A 24,020-nucleotide genomic window follows, 5' to 3' on the forward strand; every position below is an offset into this window, starting at 1 on the left:
ATATGAGAGAAGGTAGAAAGAGTGTTAGGTTTATTTTTCTCAGATGAATATCTAATAATGTTGAAATCACCACCGATCATCATAGGAAGATCAGACTGGGTACAACATTGTGCAAGTTCAGATAGGAACTCATGCTTATGTTCATCTTGAGCAGCTCCATACACATTAACGAGCTTCCATTTACATTTATTCTTCTTATCCCAAAGGACATAAAGTAGAAGAAACTGACCCTTTTGTACAGAAAGAATATCAAAACCGTCATTACGTATACCTGATAACAATCCTCCAGATTTACCCTGGGAGGGAATCCATTCCCAAGAGTAATTAGAAACAGGATCAATTTTCCTAAGAGCAGCCGAAGAAATCTTAGTTTTCATGGTTTCTTGAAAACAAAGAAAGTCAGAATGCCTAGACACAATAAGATCTTTAATACAGGTACTCATGCCCTTTTTATTCAGGCCTCTACAATTCCAAAAATAACCTATCATTTATACTTTTTTGGTTTTTTGGAGACTTCCCTTACAGGCCTCTGTAAGGTTTTCTTACCGGGCACTGACCTCAGATACCCATGTGAACTAGAATCAGAAGTGATCTTTGAACTACCTTTTTTAGTTTTTTTCTTTGTGGAACTAACAAGAATGAAGTCATCAAAGTCAGAAGTAGGTTCCTCCTTAATCCAGCCAATAAGTTTAGGAGATGTGTTATCATCAGCCACTATGTTTAGATCATCTTGACATAAACTAGATTTATTTTTATCTGCTAAAGCACATCTAGCATCTTCTAGGTTCTTAATCAGATTAACTACTTCAAAATCATCCGAACTAAGCAAAACCCCCATATCAGAAGCCTTTTCAACAATATCAACACAAGAAAGCATAGCAAAAGAGTTTTTATCATGAATAACATGAGAAGATTGTCGAGGGGTACCTTCAAGATTTCTCTTTTTGGCCCTCTTAGCAGCTAGATCTGCAATATTGTGGCCCACCAAGTGAGCACAACGAGAGCTGGCTCTAGTTGGCATCACTGTACCCTTCTTTGGGACCACCAACTCGTGAGCCTTGACTTGATTTGTATCTCCCTTTAAGATCTCCTGATTCTCATCTGCCAGCACCTCAACAGCATCCTTCTGCAACGCATCTGTAGGCATTTCTTTGTCCTGCTGAGAGATTGCTATATAGAACAGGACCAAGCAATTCAGGAACTTTAAACTTTGTTGTCTCCCCCCTTTTAGTCTCTTGGACCACATCAGTGATATCCACATCCACTTCATTCTGTATAGCCTCTGGTAGAATCCCAGATTCATGGTTTAACTGTTTTGCCATTGATGAAAGATTTATATCAACATTAGCTAACGCTCCACATCTAACCAAACCAATGGGATGAGCACCTTGTATTTTAGGATCTCCTTCTAACTCTTCATCATCTTGCAACTCATCAGACAAAAGATCATCCTCCTCATCACTATCATCAAGATCATTTAAGGCATCTATTTTTTCAGTGTTCGTAAGAACACTCTCTTTCTTCTCCCCAGCATTTTTCTTTAAAGGATCTAAACCAGAGCCTCCACCAACACCAGATGATAAAAAATCAGTCCTCCCTTCAACAGTTTGAACCATTGCAACATGAGAATGTCCAGCACCCTGCATCTTTGGAGGGGCCGATTGAGATTGGTCATGTACCAACCTTAAAGAAGAGACACTCTTAATATATGTTTTACCACCATTGGTGATAATAGAGGTAGGGATAGCACCTTTGCCCGTATCCGTCTTAGCCTTCTTAGGAGTCCTCTCACTAAGATTAGGCTCGACAACATGTTTTCCTTTGTCAAACTTAGCTGGAACAAGAACTGAATCAGGTTGTGGAGTTTCTTCCACTGGGATCTCTCTTTCAAACAAGAAATCATAGAAAAAAATAGCCATCTGACATAGCCAAACAACCTTTAGCCTTTTCAGGTACATTTTTAACATCTCGGCATCCAATTTTCAGCCTAACAAATTCTTGTTTGTACATACTACCTTTGTCAATTTCTAGAGTAATACCAACCAAAGAGCCCACATATGCCAGGACTGGTTCAGATCTGCATTCATGAGGGATCCTTCTAACCCGAAACCAAGCAACTTGCAAAACACCTTTAGCCCCCACAGCCAGATTCCAACTGGAGACAGTGATTTCAGCTTTAGCCCTTCTCATTCCCATAGAAGTGAAATGAGACCATTCCTCAATTTTTTTCGCATTAGGGAATCTCATACTATATTGTGTTTCTGACCATTTTTTAGCATGACATCTCCATGAGCTACCAAAAATATCTTGGAATTCTTGTTCAATTTGCAGAGTTGTAGCAGAACCCTTAACTACAGTTATCATGGCAAGGCTAGCACGTTCCTTGATAGCAGACGTATTAGGAATATTCTCTATGAAAAAGAAGGCTTGCTCAGCACTTTGTGTACCGCACATTGGCGCAATGAATTCCCATGGTTGATGCTCAGGACAAAATCTAGATCCATGTCCTTCACGGCCACAGCGAACACATCTAATAGACATAACACAATCTCTAGCAAGATGTTCAAAAGAACCACAGCTATAGCAGGCCCCAACATCCAAATTACCCCCCCCCCCCATTCACTTTTTCCCTGAGCAATGATAGATTTCTGAACAACCTGAGACGAACCAGGATCACTTACAGTGTTCAAGGGTGGGTGATGATCAGAAGTAGTAGAAACAGCTTGGAATCCTTCCCCATCATCACGATTTTCTTGGAATCTTTCAGATCTCAGTTCTTGATGTTGATCAGCTCGGCCTCGAGTGATTTTACTAGCGGCAGCCGCCCAAGGATCAGAAGACTGATGAGTGGGGATTGAAGAAGAATTAGGGTTCTGAGAGCCCTGGCTCGGATCTGAGTTGCGAGAGCTAGATCCCACAGGAATCCACGCACGACCTCCCTCAGAGCGCCCAAAGCCACCTCGAGCCGACGTCCGGCCGTCTCCGCGACCAAATCTGCCGGATCCAAAGCCATCTCGCCGAGATCCCCATCCCTGCTTCCCAGCCATGACCACCGGAGCAACACGATTATAGTAGGGCGAGGGGGAAGCTACCACTTGGGAGAACGATCTCGTATCTCCAGTGATAGAACCGCGCCAAACCGAGGGATCGGGCGAAGAAGAAGATGACCAGAAATGGTGAAGCAGTCTACCTAGAGAGGGATGAAATGAAAGAGGCGCAACCGGAGAAGGTCTAGAAGACTCCGATGTTGAAGACGCAGGAATCTCCGCCGACATGGGAAAAGCCGGATTTGCCCCTTCAGAAACTCCCGGCCCCGCTCTCAGAAACCGATGGCGCTCCAATGGCGGCCCAACCCAATCCGTCGGCGCATGACCCAAACAACCGTGGAACATTCGCGAGTTTCTCCATGCCGTGGCCCAGGCACCAGAAGCACGAGACCGGAGCCTTGTGAACGGCACGAAGGTCCGAGCGGCCTGCGGAAGAGCAAAACGACAGGCCTCGATTTCCCTCTTCGAGGAAGCCGAAGGAAGCACGGTGGCCGGCGGCGAACGCCCCATCCATGAGAGAGGTCTCATGGCTGCCTCGCAGCGGTTCATGACCAGAACCAATGGCGATCTTCTTCGTGGCCGTTGTCGCCGTGGTCTTCGCCGTGACCAGAAAATAGGTTTGATGACTCTCTGATCTGTGTGGTTTTGTAACTGCACGAAGCACGCAAATGGAACGATCTGACGTGAAGTGTGACTCCACTGGAGCTGAAATAATGAGATTGATCAAGATTAAGCACGAGAAATTAACACAAGAGACCGGGAGAGGTTTCGTTCGGCGCTCACTTCAGAGTTCGGCCCAGCCGAGTCAATGGCATCTCAAGCCGTGAAGGCAGATCTCTAAATTTTTTTGTTCCAACCTGCATCTCTTGAAATCTCATGAAATTAAAGGAAAGTGTCCATAGGATACCCGTTAAATTTTTATTTTCTAATACTCTATCATATATAATAGCTCTATAACCTAGTAAGTAGGGGATCCAGTTCTGTGCAATTGTTAGTGTGACTGCAACTTAACTGTCATATGTGCTTTCAACGGTCTAGATTAGCATAAACAGTAGCACATGTATTGTAGCAGATCTTTTGAAGAAACTACTGTATTAAAATTCACTGTAACAGACTATTTGAGCCATCAATCTAAAAAATAAACCGATGATAATGAGTACTGTTGAAATATGTGTCGAATATATGTACATAGTAGGTTAGAGATAGACTTTAGTTATAATTGGATGGAAACTAGGATTAGAGTTGTATTCGAACTCCTAATTACGAGCCTTTAAATAGAAGGCATCCGTAATTATACCCCGAGAATGTAGACAACTTGACCGAACCTTGTTAAAAAACATCATGTCATCTTGTATGTTGATCTTGTACTTAGCTTGATAATCCTGATGATACTTCTGCTAAAACCCTAACCAGTACAGTCGCAATAACGAGTACATATGATCCGTTTCTACAAGTAGAACACCGGATTGTTAACAAACTAGCCTGGAACCCATGTCGTTTTTATTCTGGATCCACACTGATCATCAATGAAGGCAGCATTCCTTTACTTGCAGAGGTTTACACAAACCGCACCGTAGCTATATGTACTGTTTCTAAATACCCTAGCATCAACTAGCATGCATGCATCAGCAATGTGCCTAATGAGAGGGGGGGGGGGGGGGGAAATGTTGTATTTACACCAGGGAAGTTTTATTTACAGCAGGCAATCAATGCAATTGACACAATCATAAGCATTTTTGGACAACGAGTATATACTCAGACTACGGTTCACATCATATATAACCTTACAAGCTACAAATGCTCCTCTCGTCGTCACATCAGGGAATGGGACCCTTTTGAATCCAAAGCTAAGAGTGGCCACTGGCCAGTATGGGCTTCAGAATATAAGCTAAAAAAAATTATGTTACATAATTTCTCAATTCTCAGGCTCGCACGTGATCTTTACAGGAAATAATTGGGTACCACAAGAAGGATGGTAGCAGCATGGGGAGTGAAAATGCTCTGTACTTCAGTTGAGTGTTACTATGAAGGGGATCACCTACAAAACATCAAAAATGAAGAAAGGTGAGTTCAACTGCAGATAATGCGTAAACACGATAGAATAGCTACAGGGCATAAAATACATTGCTCAGCATGGCCTTCTCCTGTCAATTTTGAAAGGAATGTTTAACCATTTCTTCCTTGGGAACCGCTCTTTGGTTTTCTTTTCGCTTGAATTATCATCCTCACTCCCGTATCCCTCCATGCAGTGATCCTTCACTTTCTTTTCCTTCTGATGATGCTTTTCTGAATCGCCTTTGGGCACTTTTGAAGGTGATTTCGCTTTATTCCTACTGGAACTCCGTTTTAGAGGTGGATTGTTGGTATAGGAAGCATGGATCTCATTCCTTTCCTTCAGAAGCTCGTCGATCTACAAAAGGCCCTGAGTTAAGAACATTGTAGGAAGTGCAAAATGACTATGCTTAAAAATCAGATATACCATTTGCACTTCTTGTGTGTATTTGCTGGTCATCTCAGTGAACTTTGCCAAAACCTAAAAATCTCAGTATTTGAAAAACAATGCCCTTCAACACCAGATATACAAAGAAAGAACATGATGGGGAAAATAGAAGAAGACTCAAGCACATACGTCTCTATACTCTGACTCAAATTTGGACAGCTCGGCTCGTTTTGTAAGTATCTTTGCCTCCACACTTTGTAGCATCTCCTTTTCGGCAGGGAAAGATTCACCACACACCACCTCTATAGTATAACTTGCGCTCTTAAAGAAATTGTCACCTGAGAGAAGTAATAGAGTTTTAAGAAGTTTCACATTGCCTCAATTAATTAGCACTGCAACAATGAATAAAGTGATATACCATAGACAGCGAAAAAGTGGGTTCCAGGTTTCAGTTCATGTATGTCACATGGTTGAAAGCTATCCAATCTTTTAAAGAATGCACCATCCGAATCCTTTGCAGCAGCTGCCTGAAAGTTATTGGAGCTTATAAAGGGGAAAGATCCACAAAAGAATCACTTGGAGATCAAAAAACCCAACCAATTTTGTAAACTCACTGAGTTATTTTGTTCAAAACGGTACACAGGAAAGCCAAGAAAATACATCCCTGCAGAAGTAACTTTCCCAGTCTTTACACAGTCTTCCTGCAACAGGCTGCACATTAGGTGAAATACATACAAGCCATGACACATAATCTTAACAATTTATTTGCTCGCATCTTGGATGAAATGAAAGTCATCAAAATGAAACGTATTGACTCAACATGGTATTACATTCTTACAGTAACTCTAGTATGATCCTAAAACTTATCAAAGAAGGTGCAATAATGGTGCTATGATGCGCCATGTCTAGAGTCATATAACTGGAACTACAAAATAATAATTCTTTTTTTCTTGCGAGGGTACACAAAATAAATCTTAGTAACATGAATAAACTACCTGAGTTACTTTACTGACAGTAATGTGTAACAGCACTCTTTTTCTCGGTGTGTTGTACAAAAACTAAATTTATATTTATTTATACAAAAATAGGATTCTTACACATTCCTTTTATTTTTATTGGGAACAAGTTAGGAACAAAAGAAAAGGAGAGAAGCTGGTACACATACCTGCAGTGCAAGACTCAGCCCACCATTTTCTTCGAGCTCAAAATAAAGCAACTTAAAATGAAGGAAAGAAAATTTATGAATATACATATAAGGAAAAAAAAGATAAGTATGGAACAATTGATATGTAGTTCAATTGAGAAAATGCCTTGTATGTTAAGTAGTGCATCCATTCCAATAGTTCTTCTAGAATGAGTGCAGTCAAAACTTAAATGCTTTAACAAATTGTAAAGTATTAGATTTGTCTCATAGAAATGATATTAGCGTATTTGCCATTAAAAAAACATTTCCAAATCATTACAGTAGCTTTTATTATTTTTACTATCATATAATGGTCAGAGCTATGCACTGGAGACAGTGTTGATATCTAACATGATATCTACTTTGGAACAGAGGTAGCAAGTCACGCCATAAATTTTATGAACAGCCACATCATATTAAAATGAAAGAAACTCAGCTTAAAGACGATATCTGTTTGTGCAACAATAAAACTAGATTCACCAGAATATGGTATAGAAAAATAACATGGGAACTTTCTCAAGTTTACTAAAGCTTCGCTCACACTTTTGTGGACATACATCCGAAGACCTAGTAAACTCCTGACTTCATAGACAAAAACCAGTATAAGTTACTTAACAACTACCACAAAGCCTGTTACAGAGTTAAAGCTTGAGACATAGCACGGCATTAGTTGCAAAGTAGCCAAATAGCCTGCGCAATCATGCAGCTAGATTTGAAAATAAAATTGTAGTTGCTATAAATATCTAATGCCTGTGCTTTGATTGAAAATATTGTTCTATTTGTTATACAACTAAAACAGCTCTAATAAATCCACATCATTATAGTTTGGCCCTACAAAAAAAAACGGTGCAGATTTCCTCTCAATTAATGAAAGAATTTCCTCTTTTTTCCCCTCTGATTTTAATATTATCGAGATCCGCTGAATCCCACAAATTGTTTTAAATTTGTTTATATAGATAGAGATTCACAACATAACCCTGCACTTCATTCTAAACATGCTCTACAGGGTAGACAGAACATCTAACTCAATCTCCCTATGCCAGCACACCATTTGAGGTCAGCTTAGAAAAAAGGCACGCCAATTGAGGTTCCAACCCATTTCAACCATTGTTGGTACAAGAAATTAATATGCTTTAAATTTTACACATACAATAAGTCGTTGACTTAGTATTCCATGATTAATATAACTCCATGTTAGATAAAGTATCCACATATAGTATCTGGCCATGCAACTGTGTGGATTAGATGCTAGTCTGTTAGTGTCACAAACTCACAATGCAGAAACATACACAATTTTCACCAAACGAAGGACAATTTGCTTATTGCTGAAAATGAATAGCTTTATTCCACAAGAATACAGGTATAAAGCTAGAAAAGGTAAATATTAGTAAAAGCAAACAAAGAATATATGGAACACTAGGACCACATGAAATTTACTTAAATAGTGCAGATAAGAAAAAAAATTGCAGACATGAACAAACCTTGAATTTACTTTTATCAGTTGAGTGCGCGCGACAAACTAGCCCCATTTTAGCTTGTTTTTCTGTTATGTCCACAGAATAGAAATGAGCTGATTGCTTTTCCACCTGGCCACATGCGACAATTAAGCATTTACTTATTAAAAAGGAAAAAAGAACATTGTGGACAACTGGCTGCCAACCTTCCTCTGCACTGACTTTCCTAGCTGGAGCTGAGAAACCATAACCGAACCATTCAATGCCTCCTCCAAAACTGTCGCTGAAACAGTTGTTTTAATTGGCACACCAAGCTTACTACATACATTGCACAAACACAATCAAAACTACAGCGTAATACATGCTAGTAAATAATTAAAAGAATTATTACATCGTTTACAAGTTTTACCTAAAAAGAGCTGCAAACATGGTGTTTACAGTATTGAGACTCGATAGGTCCAGCTCTAATTCCTGGCTATCGGATTCAATGGCCTGAACATAATGCAAAAGTTTCCATAAAATGTTCAAACAAAGGAATAAAACACACCAATTTATGCATGAATTACCTCGAATCCTGATGTATCATACTGCCGCCTCTTATCAGGATCTGATAGGATGCTGTAGGAGAATGTGACTTCCTGGAACATGTCTGATGCAACAGGGCCATCGCCATTCTTATCCGGATGGTACCTGCAATTTACAGGAACCACCGAAATGAGTGCTTCAATCTTACACCACGCTACTGCTATGCAGACAAACCAATGTTAAGACAAAAATGGTTCCAAACCGAGACAGGAAAGCAAATAGAAATGGCTAAACATAGCCGACAAGTTCAGTAAACAAGCACGCAGAATTCGCCTGAAATGTGTCCTGTTCTGCACGAAAGTAGAACGAAATCTGAACGAAATTCGAACGAAATATTTCCACAAAACGCCGAATGGGACCCGAAAAAAACAGCAATAACAAAAGCAGCACAAGTGCCCAAATCTGAGCGAGAGGTGGCGGCCTTACTTGAGCGCCATGCGGCGGAATGCGCTCTTGATCTCCTGGTCAGTGGCGCTGCGCCCTACCCCGAGCACCTCGTACGGGTCCCTCCTCTGCGCCGCCCCACCCGCCGCGGAGGCGGCCGAGTCCCCCTTCCCCGACTTGAACGACCCGAACCTCGACCCCGCCATGTCCGCCCCTCCTCCTCCTCCTCCTCAACCGGCAGCAGCAACCCACCACGAAACCCGAAACCCCCCGCACTGCAGCCGCGCGCTCCCGGATCTCGCCGCGGTGGGTACGGCTAAAATCACACCCGCCGCCCACGGCACTCACGAGAACCTACACGGGGCGGCTGCAACGGTGCTACAGATACAACCCCCCCCCCCCCCTGTCGCCGGAGTCGCGGCGGCGAGATCAACTAGTCGTTGGGAGGCAATGTACTGTGACGTAGCCGCTGACACATGGGCCAACTTCCCGTGGGACCCGCGTGTCAGAGACGAAGTCACCGGGTGCAGGTCCGGATGCGATGTGCGGGTGTGGCGGTTAAGCCTGTAGCGGTAGGATCTGGCGGTGGGCCCGCCGCTGCCGCTGGACGTGAACGGCAGTTGGGCCTTGGTCTGGCCAGGCCCGCATGTCAGAGAAGGGAGATAGTTCCTGCGGCTCTGCTGTTGTTTCCTGCGTTCTGGTCTGCGGGGTCCAGGTGGCAGGTGGATGAGTGACAGGTGGGTCCGGATTGGTTGGATTTAAGATGCTGGGCCCACTGGCTAGTGTCTTATTTAGGTCACTACACTCCACTAAGCTGCGATTGCACACTACGACATGATCTTTTTGTTTACGTGGAGTGTAATTTTGTAATCAATCAGGAGCTTGCAGTTCTTTCTTCTTTGTTTACTTCCCGTTGTCTGCACTTCCACGGTTGCATTGCACTGCACCTGACCTGCACTTGAGGATTCTTGAGAAACAGACAGGAGCTAACAAAAAGAAAAGACACCTTCAAAAGAAAACGAAAAGAAAAGACATCAGTAAAGCACCTTGTCCCAATTTTTTTGCCCAGACATTCTGAAGCAGCAGAACTGAAACTACTATAAATGTAATCTGACTGCACTTCAGTTGATGCCATGTTCATCAATTGAAGCAAAGATGATAGTCGATTATGATTCATTAGAAGCTAAAGATGCACTCCGAAGTGCTGGTTACATCTCAAAAAAAGGCCAAAAAGCGCTCAGCTTTCACACCAGATGTTCCCAGCAACACAAGGCTCCCAGATTAACCTGTGAGAGTGCACTACAGTCTACAACCCAGAGAAGCTTGGAGTTGCAGGCGATCATGCCGGCAGTTACCTTCATGTAAGCACGAAGCAAGCCGCTCACATCGCATGGGAGTATGGTATGGCACATACACATTGCCCTGCTCCAAAGCATGAAGTACCAAGTGCGCATCAAGGGTCCACCTCTTGCCCATCAAAAACTCAAAAACGTCCTTTTCAAGCAGGTAGAACGGCAGAACTCAGCTGAGCTTGCACCCATGGAGACTGAGAGCACTAGGTGAATCGAACACAGCAGAACCTTTTTAACACTGTCAGCTACTCCTTGCTCTGAAAATCACAAGCCATGAGAGACCGCATTGCATGCATTCAAAAGTTGAGGGTACAATGTGCATACAATAGGTCAGTTGCTGAATAGCAAATGCTGTTCATCATTTTTCTTCATTCCATAATCAACAAGATCTTTCGATAAGTCTTCAGTCTCATCCTTCTGCTTCTCATTGAAACTTCTCTAGTTGGTAGTAAGTAGTAACGAGTTTTTACATGTAGGGATGTAGCCTGACACCAAAGAACTGGAAGCTCCACAATCACAAAACCTGAAACATTAGGATGAAACTATGCATTCTGCCTCTCATAGAACCTGCAAGTTGCAGATAAACATATATCCTTTTACCACTAGCATTGTTGGGAGGTTCTAGAACCTCTCCTCAACACAGCAATAGCCATTAATGACGCCTACACAGGAAAATAACATGTCAGTAATGGTCCGATAGATCATTACAACAATTAGATATGCATATTTCACATTGCCATGAGTGATTTTGCAACAATTTAAAAAGTTCAGCATAAGCAAACAGCTATAGTACAAGACATGATTTTCCTTCTATAATGTCCACGACAAAAAAAGGAACCATACTTCCCAAGCACCAATAACTCGAAGTTTGAACTTTGAACACATAATTAAGAAACATTCATGAAATAAAGTCTGAGGCAGCAGATGAAAGCAATATTGTAAAAAAAAGCCCAGTTACATTTCATCAACTCCTTTTAGAATACATACTTTGGAGCACAAAATTTGGTGATGCAAGAACTGTTACCATCGTTTTGGCACTTCCTTTACATCACAATAAGCAAGTATTGAGTCAACCTCTTCCATAACAAGTTTTATGCCTATATTAGCCACCTCCAAAGTGCAGGCATGCAGCAGAAGTGTTACACTTAAAAAATGTCAATGTTAAACAACCAGCATTTGTGCAGTTTTGGAAGGAAAGTAACTTGTTAAGCAAAGTAACTTATATCAGAGAATGGATGATGAAACAATGAGAGTTAACAGCAATACAGAGCATATTGTATTTGATGTATACAATTTCTCAATTTTTGGATGAAGCTTGTTAATCACAAGTCACAAACCATAACTATTGCTGAAGCTTTTCTCCAAGAACACAACAGTAACTTGCTAGAGGACAGGCAGCTTTGGGACCCTTGCTTTTCTCGCCTCCCATCTTTTTGGTACATGATTGGCAAAGCTTCCCATGAGTTACAAGAAGACAATTCAAATCAAACTTCAGGTCATCAGGAATTTTATTATTTAGATGAATGTATGCCTTCTCCCTGCTAACTGTTGCAGGAACCCAACCCAAAGCTTTTGTAATGCAGAGTACCTATTTGCAGAAATATATTCCTTGTTACATATACACGGTGCACACTGAACCAGTGTGTAGAATAGATATGACAATGACAATGGACAAATGAATATTCGTGTACATGAGTATCTACTGGAAAATCATCCTTCTGAAGATGGAACATCAGCACGCATGCCACCTGTCATAAAATGCATATATCAGAAAAGGCATCAAATATGTGCTTGCTTTGTCCAGCAGCCTACCATGACAAGAAGTCATCCAACTAAAAACAAGGCATTAAACAAAACAAGCAGATTGTAGTTCAGCCAATCTAAACATAATTTGCTTCTATCAAGGCTCAGGACTACTCAACCTTTTTCTTAAAACAAAATACTTACTATTTTTAACAGCAAAAAATTCAATCACAAGAAGTGGAGTCTCTTGAGTTTTTTCCCCTTCCCATTTTAGCACCATAGCATAAAAATTATTCCTTTTATGCACATTTGCAGCCTTCATGACAAGCTTTCAGCCACCTGTTTCTGTTGGCCATTCATTGCAAGACCAAATTGATTGTTGGTGGCAACCACTAGCCACATCAATATTTGAGTCACACTAATTTAAACATAAATTGCTTCCATCAAGGAGCAAGGCTTACATTTTTTTCTTGAAATAGGAGACTTACTACTCCTTTTATGCGCATTGTTAGACATTTCAATCACACGCATGATGGGAATTTATCAAGTTTTTATTTTATTTTAAACCATAGCATGAAAAATACTCCTTTTATGCGCATTTGCAACCTTCACACAGAAAACATTGAATTTCAAGCTAAATGCGTAGAGAACAGCCCTACAAAAAATCCTGCATTGCCCTTTAAGCACCATCTCGTGCCTCTCGTCACTCGTCAGCTAACTGCCGTGCAAAGTTCAAGATTCAACAACCTCGCACTAGCCATTCTTTTCAACAAATCAAAAGCAATGTCGTTAGTTCAACATGGCATGCATCAAACGTTGCAAAACTCAAATAACCTGAACAGAAAACTCGATTTACTGAAAACTGAAAAGAAGAAGATAAGAAATCAAACTCACGGTCTTTGGCCCAATACATTTGAACTGCGAGAGCTCCCTCTTCACCTCATCCACAGACAGCTCCCGCAGGTACTCGAGGCAAATCTTGCTACTCCGCTTCCTTACTCCCCTCAGTATCGCCCGTATCCTCGCCGCCTTCGTCGCCGCCAGGCCGCCGCAGCGGATGGAGTCCTCCAGGCTCTTCCCCTCCTCATCCACCACCTCCAGAACGAAACAAGTCATAAAAGGAAGGGATCGTTTAGGCGGGGGAGCTTCTTGGAGGCGCTGGCAGGCAGCCATCGACTCGCCGCTGGTAACTCACCTGGTCCCAGGAGGGGAACGCGGCCTTGAGGGAGGCGAAGGCGCGGCGGGAGATGGCGTCGGTGGTGTTATGGGAGAGTAGGGTGGTAACGAGCCCGTCAAGTACAGTGGGAGGCCGAGGGCCACCGCTATCCTCCTCCGGCGAGCGGCCAAGGCGGAGGAGGCGGAAGGGCGCGAACTCCTCGGGGAAGCCGTGGAAGGCGAGGAGGGAGTCGCGGACGGCGAGGCATTGCGCCGGGGATGGGGAGCCATGAGAAGGGTAGGGTTCCGGCGAAGGGTCCCGCCTCGCCGGAGAGGGGGGAGTCTTTGGCTTGGGCTTGCGCGGCATCTTGCTGTCGCGGCGGCCTCCGGCGAGGCGCGGGAAGTTGACGCAGGAGCAAACTGGGCCGGATTTGGGCTTCAGCCGATGAGCTGGGGAAAAAAGTGAGACCTGAACCTTGTGATGGATCGTGGGCAGGCAATGCCGTCAGAAACGTTTTGGGCCGAGACAGAATAACAGGGACCATTCTCTGAGTTTTTTTATTTTTTATTTTCTAACATTAATATTTACATAAATAGATGTTTGATGAAAAGATTTAAAAAATAAATGTAATCGTTTTCTCATAAGGCGGTTAGGTTCTTACCCTGATAAACCCTGTATGAACAGTACTGCGCTAGAAGTACTGTTTATATAACTGTTTCGCCCTTCCATCTTCTCCGTACAAAACAGTGGTTTTCTGTTGCTCTAAAAATCTTAAAACTTTTTTATGTGTTTTATAATCGATGTGTAAGCCATTTTAATTAGATTCACTAAAAAAGTCTGTGTTAAATTTAAACTAAAATTCTCAAAAAATGATTGCTTTTATAACTTTTATGTGATGGAATAATTTCTAATATATCTTCTTATATGATGGACTAATTTTTAAAATTATTTTCAGCCTTAGGCTATATGGTGAAAAAGTGAGCTCTTTGTAATACTCTATTTTTATGTATTTGTATCATTTTATGTGATATTCTTCTTTTTATTCAATTTGAATTCAAACATATACACCCCTTGACTGCACCTTCAAATTGAATAAACAGAAAAATATCATATGAAATGATAAAAATATATATAAATAGAGTAATACTATTCACACAGGGCTTACCACCCTGTAATGAGGTGGCAAGGATCTAACCGCCTTATCAAAGAGCGGTAAGACGCTATCAAGGTACTAGGGTGCTTACCGCTCTCTCTTTGAGTCTAATAGCTCCATGAGAAAACGATAGCCGTCTATTCTTATAAATCTTTTTATAAAAAGTATATTTATTTAAATATTAATATTAGAAAAATATAAAAATAAAAAACTCCCATTCTCTTGTTTCCGGGCCTATTGCACCATTCGCCCCCAAAAACTACCGTTTGAATGGAGCCTGGACCTAACTGAGCTTCAACTTTTTTGTTTTGGGAAGAGACGAGCTAAGCTACTTTTGCTGCTTTTCCAGCGCACTCGACTCGAGTGTCGAAAGGAACAATTTTTTTTTGTGAGAAATACGATAGCTTTATTACGTTACAATCCATATCAACTATGTCTGCAATACAATCTAGATAACTATATAGGAGAGCATCCATTCACTTGCCTTCTCTAGCAAAAATAATAATAATATAGCTAACAAATCTATAGTCCTGTTTTGGTGAAGACTATTCTTCATACTCTCGATGTCTTGAAATCAGCATCTTTACTTCTCTAATGAGATAGGCAGCTTCTGATCTGTCCATCTCATTGCTTCTCAACGTTCGTAGCATTACCTCGCAATTAGATTGAAGGACAATTATCAAGTTTGTGTGTTTCATGGCAAGTGATAATTCATCGATGCCAGCATACAATTCAACTTCTAATGCATCAAAACCCTAAATAGGTTTCTCCAAGCATAGACCAAGATCTACCTAGTATAGTCTCTTATGGCCACCCTTGCACCACCAGAGCCGTTGAAAGGAGCCATATGTGGAGACAACAATCCATCTTTGGTCTGGGTGAGGCCATGGTTCTATCCTCATGTCCCGCCTTGCTCCAGCAGTTTCTGAATACAATCTGTTAACCTGGGCAATTACATGCTTTCATTTCAATAGATCCATTCCATCATTTTGCTAGATCTGCAACAGTGAATCATGATAGCTGCATAATTATCTCCTTGTAACCTCAGTAGGAGGGCTGGCTTTATCATGAGTCGTGTCATTCCTCAATTGCCAATATCTCCAGATTATCAAGATCATATGTCAACGTTTCTCAATAGAGATGCTGATTAGTAAATCAAACAACCATTCCGGCCCTGTATTTCTAAAACAAATGCTTCCAGATAAAATTCCAAACTTCTCTCATTGCTTCCCAAACAGCACGGTCATTAGGACATATGACCACAACATGGAAGGTGTCTTCATCAGTCAAACCACATCTTGGGCAGGTTGCAACCATTTCAATATAATGTCTCTTCTTATTTAGCATAGTTGGCAATCCTGAAATTAATTTCCAAACACGTATCTTCATCTTCTGAGGCACAAGTGTTTGTCAGATAAGTTTCTACACCAGCCTCTCACCTGACGGTCTTGAACTAGATGCACCCATCGCCCGGTCACAAATATGATCAGCAACAACAAGGTGATATGCACTCTTATATTCCTGTCTTCTCTAGATACCAAACCAAAAATCATCCTCAAGTCTCGGTGATGTTTTTTTTTTCTCGAACACGCAAGAGAGCTGCACGTCATTGTATTAAGAAGGAAAAGTAGCCCAGTTTATAAAGGAAACTGGACCCGAAAAACCTTAACAGCATAGCAAAACAACATGCGGAGCCCAGCTCCCGCGCAACATAGAAACAGAAAAGAAAAAGAAGAAGAAGAAGAACCCCAACCCCCTAGACAACCAAAAGACTAGGCACGGCTAGGCAAACTCAAGCCGGTGACACACCAACAGCATACACTCGGCACCAGACCGCCAAGCGTCATCCTCACCAAACGACGCTGCCCTGCCAGCGCAGCGCCTAGCTAGCACCTCCACTAGAACGAGTCCTGGGACATCGGAGCACCGCCACTGTCTCGAAGCGTCGAAAGGTGAAGGGAATCCCCGTCTAGAAGGGGACAACCAGATAAGGACGACCGGGGACGAAGCCCCGGTCAGCAGCCCCGATCAGCAGCAAATGGCCCACGACCGCTGGGTAGAACAATAATCAATGCCGGCCACCACGGTAATCCCCATCCAGAAGGGGACAACCAGAGAAGGACGACCGGGGACGAAGCCCCGGTCAGCAGCAAACAGCCCATGCCCGCCGGTAGAAGGCAACCACCACAACCACCACCGGCCACCATGGTCGCCAGGCTGTGAAAGCCCGCAGGCGAACCATAAGAAAATCCCCGTCCAGAAGGGGCAACCAGAGAAGGACGACAGCGCTGCAAGTCCGGCCAAAGAGCATTGGAGGCCGCAACCGGCCAAAGTATCATATTGGCTTAAGGAGCAGACCAGCCATAGGAGCCACAGCAACAAGGCCAGCATGGAGCAGCAGGGCATGCTGAGCAGGCTGGATGGAGCAGCAGGGCAGCAGCCCGCCCCCAAATCAGCAAGGAGTGGTACTATCGTGCGGATCGGCCGCACGACAACACGCAGGGCGAGCTCTGGCCTAGAGAGCAGATCCACCGCGCGGCTCCAGCCAGGAGACGTGCAGATCCGGCTTGGAGACGTGGAGGGGATCGGGCAAGAGCTCCACCGCGCGGCTCCGGCCAGGAGACGTGCAGAACCGCCCAGGAGAGTAGATCGGCCGCATGACAACACGCAGAGCGAGCCTCGGCTTGGAGAGCACCGCGCGGCAAGAGCTCCACCACGCAGATCCGGCCGGAGGTAACAACAACGTTGGTGGATCTGACCGGAGCAGGAGGGCGCGCGTAAGGGGCAGGGGAGGGGGAGAGGGGAGGGGGAGGTGGGGAAGGGCTGGAGGGGAAGGGGGGAGACCGCGGCGGCCCGGCTTCGAAGCCGCCACTGGCCGCCGGGGCCAGCGACGGCCGGAACTAGCACGGTTTTGGGGGGGAGTTCGGCTGTGGTCTAGTCGCCCCCCGAGTCGCCAGAGCGGGCGACGTGGGGGAGTTCGCTCAGTGACATTTTAATTTTCATTATCAACTCCATGTCTTCTGACAAGAAATGTTATCTTAATAACTCCTTCCATGCACCTCTTTCATCCAAAAAGCTGGCTACCCGAGTATACCTACAACGTCCTTGATCTGAAATTTGGGCGTTGTGAAGCACCTTGGAGTATCTATGGGTCACGCCATACACCAACTTTCCTTCCATTTCCAATTCTCCAAATGATGCCCTTTTGTAGCAATTCAAAAGGAACATTTTTAACCCCAGAGCATACGATGAAGGAACATTAGCTCCCTCATTCTTGACTTTGGCCGCAGTATCTGTATAACATACGCAGTTGGTTACAACTGACGAACCGTAAGGAGTTGTACCGAAAGTCTCGACTGAACATAGGTTATCAAGAACCGAAGAAACATTGATCTCTAGAATCATTCTCACCTCGCACTCCCTAGCATTTGGAGCCTGATTAAATTTTAATCACCTTCGACTCCTACCTTCTGGCATACATATCCTCGCATATACGTATATTTCTGCAGCAAAGTAACCTCAACTGCTAGCTCAGTGCTCTTGCAAAGGACAGCTCGGAGACAGACGCTAGAATTCTCTGTCCAGAGACTTCAGTGCACAGCCCCAGGCGGTAGCATCAGAATTCAGAGACCGTTCGTTGATGCGTAGATCCGTCTCAGCACGACGAGATGTTGGATCAGAAGAAGAGTATTTTTATCAGCCAGAAAGAGACAGAATGCATAATCTGTTTGTTGTTGGTCAACAGAAAATAGATGCTCCTCCTTATGCCACGAGTTGGATCATTACTCTTCCCGGCACTCCGGTTTTATGTTTTTGCTGCCTTTTCTTTTTTCTTTTATTCGGATGTGTGCATCTGAGCTATGTAAAAATCAGGAGAAAACTCTTTGAGTTTGTATCATCTTGATATGATGATGAGAGTTAATAAATCTTTATTTATATAAAAAAAAAACTAGTATAAGGACTAGAGAAAGGACAATGCAGTCGTAGTACGAGTATCAGTACATAATTAGGCCCAATATTTAGAGAATTAACAACACTTTTTGTCAATTGCAAGTAGCCGTATCCGTCGTTAGAAAGAGATGAGGGAAAGATGCACTCCATGGATCCAGACAAAGGTTTCTTCCTGCACTACATGTACGCAATGCCTGTGAGGACAAGGACCCGATCGAGCAATTGTGTATTCATGTGTGTGGTACGACCAGACAATACACATTCCATAGTTCGCTGCCTCTCTCTGTCGATATCGTAGGCACCATGTGACCGGAATCCGCCCTGACGACAGCAGCCGCTCGCCGGTGAGGTCACTGCTGAACAAGTCATGCATGCAGCTAAGCTAGACCAGCTGTTCGGATCCCTTCAGATTACTCTTTTTCCCAGCTCGAATTATGCCACGAACTGGCCCCTTGCTATTGCCACATTTTTAATCTCAAATTCCTCTGGCTGTTGCAGGTAGCAAGTCACCAGTCACTACCATGCCTCCATTACAAGGGAAGTTATCAAGAAAAGATGGCATGGCATTTCTTTCTGAGGCACCAAGATGCATGAACGATTGTGACACAGTCTTTTTTTTAGAAAGTCTGTAGGGGAGGCTCATACCTTATAATTTTCATTAATAATAACAGTTTTGCTACATATCAATTGTTTGAGATGTTGCAAATGCCTTCAAATAAATTTTAACTACATTTTGCAGGAATTAGAGGTTAGGATTGGGATATTTTTCGATAAAGGAAGATTTTATTACTCTCAGAGAATTACATCCAGGTGATACAATAAGTCTGAGAAACCTTCCGGCCTCTGCAAAAAGTGCACACAGCCAAAACAAAAGACAAAGACACTAAAACCAACATAGACTAGAGATGCTATGACGACCCGATTGGCCATCTAGGCCGCCACCCATACACCTGGATAAAACAATCCTTGACCACCCTCTCCAAATACTGACAAGCCTCCATAACCATGGCCCGAGAATCTGGCTTCTGCAAAATTGCCCAGGTACGGAGCCAGTGTGTACATAGGTAGACAACCTGCAAAGGATATGAAATATATCTTTTGTCAAAAACCATATCATTCCTGCATAACCAAAGCGACCAGCATACAGCCGCCGCCCCTAGCAGGACCTTCGGTTTCAAGTCCTTCCTAATACCATTTAACCAGGTATCAAACATATGAGATACACAGCGTGGTCGGAAAAGTCCTGAAGCCGATTGAATAATAGACCAAACGGTACGGGCGAGACGGCATTCGAAAAAAAGATGTTTAATTGTCTCTTCATGGTGACAAAAACAACATCTCTTACTACCTTGCCAATTCCGCTTAGCCAAATTGTCTTTAGTGAGAACAACACCTTGACATAAGTACCAAAGGAAGATTCGAACTTTGAGAGGCACCTTTAGTTTCCACAGTTGGTTGTTAATATTTGGAATATCACAATGCACTAAGGCAAGATAATGAGATTTCACCGAGAACATCCCACTCGAAGTTAGATTCCAGCGGAACTCATCTTGCTCATGAGTAAGCACGATATTAGCGGAACTCGAGGTTAGGATTGGGATATGTGTCAGGGATTTGAGGATTTAGGGTTTGAGTAGGGATTAACTTGCTCCAACGGTTTTAGAGGGATGGCCAGGGAGGCCGGCTGAATTGGCAGTGGTGGCGGGCGGTTGCCCAGTAAAGATCGGCGGGGGCATCACAAGTCAAGTGGTTAGTGGTGGCGGCGGTTGAGGGCGATGGCTCTAGGATGGTGGTGCCGTCATAGCTGATAGGGGTGGTAGGGGCGAATGGGGTGGAAGAAGTATGCGCCAGAGTCCAAGAAGAACTCGTTGGCAAGGGATGAGACTTTAGATGTGGACCGTTGGATCCAAATCTAATGGTCCAAAAAATTAACTGAGACAAATGCATGATTTCATACACTTAGAAGGAGACAGACCCTAATAATAAAACACAAGAAGTTGTTTGTACAATGCAAGAAACTTGGCAGAAGATTGCTTAAACTCAGGAACAGACTGCCTGAAGAACTTGTAGCTAGCGCAGATCCTGCAGAACCTTGATTGCACACTTGGTTCTGGCTACTGATTCCTCTTTTCTTCCTTCCAAAAAGGTGGTTAGGGAGTCACCCTGAAACCAGATTCCAGTGTGTGCTTCGCTTTCCTGAAATCTTGGCCTTGCACTGGACCATCTGATCATGTCTCAAAACTCAAAAGTTTGATTAAATCTCAAGGGAACATTTTTTTCGAAAAAGTTTAGGAGTACTTCTGATCCGTCGCAGTGATCCATACAGTGTGGCCGAAAAGACATGGAGAAAATCTTAAAGCAAGTTAAAATCTAGAGCTGCTTTGAAACTCAGGAATTTTATAGGAATCAATACAATTTCGTAAGAAAAACGCAAGGTTCGAAAAAAAAATCTCACGTTCCAAATGAGGCCTAAGGAGATTTGTTTGACCTGTTTGGATCGATGGATGCTTCTCTCTCTGTCTGTGGACGTGCCTTGCAGTCTTGGATGCCACGAGCTGCCTGCAACCGTCAGCGTCAGCAAATTCCGTGGCTCTTCGGCAAGTTGTCCAGCTTGAAATTAAAGCAAATTCGAAGGGCCGAAAGACTCGAATTAGTCTTCCGAGACCCGTTAAAACCCCAAACTTTGGGATATGACGCTCAATTCAGTTGCGATTCTGAATTAGGCTTATATATTAGAGAAAATATAGCCATAAACAGTGACAGATCTAGGACATTAAATAGGGTAGGCGGGCTTGAGCCCCTTCCGCTCCCTTCGCCAGTGGATCCACCTCTGGTCGCAAATCTTGGATTGCGAATGGATTGATGATCTTTAAGTCATGAAACTAAACTTTTGAAATTAGTTCGAGGGGTTTTATTTTTTCACACTCTTCCTAAATTTTTGGCGCCTAAAAATAAGATCATCTCTCAGACACCGGTGTGAGCATGTGAGTTTAGTTGACAACGAGGTTAGGGTTTGGAGTGGATGGGTTCACCAGGTGCTGGGTTTAGAGGGAGGTTGTGGCGGCGGCGAGGCACCGGCGATGGCGTCGACGCCACGAGCGATAGGTGGGTTGACGGCAGAAGAGCGCAAAAATGTATTGGTTAGCGTGATGACGGACAGTGGGCGCTAATCCGACGGTGGGAACATCGGTGGAGACGGGAGGAGGTGGACAGCATGGGGGTAGAGATTCACGGGCAAAACAAGAAGAAAAACAGTATGATAGAGACAAGAGGCACAAGAAAAGATGTGAACTGTTAGATTAAAATCGGATGGCTCAGATTCATTGCGCCAAAAAAAAAAAATGGGTCTCACAAATAGCATCCGCCTTATTTTTTCTTTTTAACCGTGTAGCCAATAACGCGTCCGAAGAAGCGATGGCGAGTGACGACTCGCGCTAAAAACCCACGACTCGCGCAACTGCCTAATCACGCAGCAGCGACAGCTGAGACGCTCTTGACCCGAGCCCATGGCCATGCGCACCGGCCAGCCGCGGTGGGGACCGCCGTCCACGGTGACGGCCACTTCCGCCCCTCCCCAACCTGCGTTTTCGTCGTCGTTCACCACCGACCCGCCGGCGGAGTTCCTCTGCCCCATCTCCGGCACGCTGATGGCGGACCCCGTCGTCGTCCCGCCCGGCCAGATCTTCGAGCGCGCCTGCATCCAGGCCTGCTCCGCGCTCGCCTTCTCCCCGCCCGCCGTCACCGCCGACCTATCCTCGTCAGCCTCCTCCTCCTCCCCGCTCGTCCTCGTCCCCAACGTCGCGCTCCGCACCGCCATCCTCAACTGGTGCGACCGCCTCGCGCTGCCCCACCCCGCCCCGCTCTCCCTCGACACCGCCCACGACATCGTCCGCCGCCTCATGCCGCAGCAGGAGGAGCAGCCGAGTTTGCAGTTGAACCGCCCGCCGCAGCAGGCCGCAACCTCCGTTCGCGTAAGGAGACGAAGCACCGGTGCCGAAGACTTCGTGCAGGAGCCCATGCGGACGGGCGGTTCTCTGGAGGAGGAGATCATGGCGGTTCTCGCGGCGGAGGGCGCTAGTCCGGCGGAGCTGGCGGCGGCTATGGCGTCGCTGCGGCAGGCGACTCGGGAGAACAGGGAGGTGAGGGGGCAGCTCTGCACCCCGCGCCTCCTCGCCGCGCTCCGCCCGATGCTGCTGTCCGCGGATGCCGACGTCCAGGTCAACGCGGCGGCGGTGATGGTCAACCTGTCCCTGGAGCCCGAGAACAAGGTCCGGATCGTGCGGTCCGGGGCGGTGTCGCCGCTGGTGGACGTGCTCCGCGGCGGCCACCCGGAGGCGCGCGACCACGCCGCCGGGGCGATGTACAGCCTCGCCGTGGAGGACGAGAACCGCGCGGCCATCGGCGTGCTCGGCGCGATCCCGCCGCTGCTAGAACTGTTCGCGAGCGCCATGGTCGGGTACCGCGCGCGGCGCGAGGCCGGGATGGCGCTGTACCACGTCTCCCTCTCCGGGATGAACCGGTCCAAGATCGCGCGCGCGCCGGGGGCCGTGCGGACGCTGCTCGCCGCGGCGGAGGTGCGGGACCGCGCGAACGAGGCCGATGCCGCCAAGCTGCGGAAGCTGGCCGTGATGATCCTGGCGAACCTGGCCGGCTGCCCGGACGGGCGCGCGGCCCTTATGGACGGCGGCGCGGTGGCCGCAATCGTCAGGCTGATGCGCAATGGCTCCGCCGCGCCGGGGAGCGCGGAGGAGGAGTACTGCATATCAACACTATACGGGATGAGCCGGGGCAGCCTGAGGTTCCGCGGGCTCGCTCGCGCTGCCGGCGTCGAGGCTGCGCTGCAGCCGGTGGCCGAGGGTGACGGCAGGGTGGGGCGGGACATGGCGCGGCGGACGCTCCGGGCCATGTGCGGGGAGGACGACGAGGCGCCGGTTACGGCCGCCGGGCTGCTCGGGCGGCAGTGGGACGACAGGAGCGTCGTGTCGGAGGGGCTCGTGTCCATCCGGCGGCCGCCGCACCGGAGCAACTACGCCGGGCCGTCCGGGTCAAACACCACCCAGTTCTGAAAAAGTCAAAGTCTTCGTTTCTTCATGCTGTTTTGTTCTGTTCCTCAAGTCTCTGGAACTGTATTTGCCATAGCTAGCAATATTGTTCGGTAATTACATCTGGAGTTCTTGTGCTGTATAACTGCAAGGTAAATTCTTTTGTTCGAATTGAAGTGTAATTTTATTGGATTTGTGCAGATGTTAATCCCTTGTCACCGAATTACTACAACTGTAATTGAGATTAGAAAAAAGAATAGTGTTGTGTGTTTGTGACACCAGTATCAGATTGACCTTATGCAGACCTTAATGTTCTTGAGCTTGTCTTCACGCATGCCGTGAAAGAGCTAACATACATTGAGATTTCAGTTGCTTTTCAGGAACAAATATTGTCTTGGTAGCACATTTTGCATGAATAAAACTGTCTTCTTATGACTCAGAAAGGCGCAATGGTGAATTGAAATTCATTTCTGGACTTGAAAATGTTGGTCTATTGGCTCATTTTCTAACCATACAATAGCAATCGATGA

General features: G+C 45.2%; 3 protein-coding genes across 3 annotated transcripts; 1 reads left to right on the plus strand and 2 right to left on the minus strand.

Moving 5' to 3' along the window:
* Nucleotides 1–4,762: 4,762 nt before the first annotated feature.
* Nucleotides 4,763–9,496, minus strand: LOC133926584 (chaperone protein dnaJ 16-like). The gene is made up of 12 exons (XM_062372592.1): nt 9,136–9,496; nt 8,691–8,814; nt 8,534–8,616; nt 8,331–8,442; nt 8,152–8,256; nt 6,653–6,703; nt 6,102–6,188; nt 5,906–6,014; nt 5,677–5,825; nt 5,527–5,580; nt 5,171–5,457; nt 4,763–5,085 (listed from the first exon to the last, which is right to left on the minus strand). The coding sequence occupies exons 1-11, from the start codon at nt 9,297–9,299 to the stop codon at nt 5,176–5,178; spliced, it is 1,320 nt and encodes a 439-aa protein (XP_062228576.1). The 5' UTR covers nt 9,300–9,496; the 3' UTR covers nt 4,763–5,085; nt 5,171–5,175.
* A 2,936-nt stretch (nt 9,497–12,432) lies between these two features.
* LOC133925838 (putative DNA glycosylase At3g47830) lies at nt 12,433–13,835 on the minus strand. Its single transcript, XM_062371587.1, has 2 exons — nt 13,384–13,835; nt 12,433–13,283 (listed from the first exon to the last, which is right to left on the minus strand). Exons 1-2 carry the CDS (start codon nt 13,708–13,710, stop codon nt 13,041–13,043), a joined length of 570 nt encoding a protein of 189 aa, XP_062227571.1. The 5' UTR covers nt 13,711–13,835; the 3' UTR covers nt 12,433–13,040.
* An 8,024-nt stretch (nt 13,836–21,859) lies between these two features.
* LOC133926586 (U-box domain-containing protein 40-like) lies at nt 21,860–23,761 on the plus strand. Its single transcript, XM_062372593.1, has one exon. The coding sequence runs from the start codon at nt 21,955–21,957 to the stop codon at nt 23,512–23,514; it is 1,560 nt and encodes a 519-aa protein (XP_062228577.1). The 5' UTR covers nt 21,860–21,954; the 3' UTR covers nt 23,515–23,761.
* The last annotated feature ends 259 nt before the right edge of the window (nt 23,762–24,020 follow it).

The sequence above is a fragment of the Phragmites australis genome, chromosome 8, assembly GCF_958298935.1.
Source record: "Phragmites australis chromosome 8, lpPhrAust1.1, whole genome shotgun sequence".
Classification (NCBI taxonomy): domain Eukaryota; kingdom Viridiplantae; phylum Streptophyta; class Magnoliopsida; order Poales; family Poaceae; genus Phragmites; species Phragmites australis.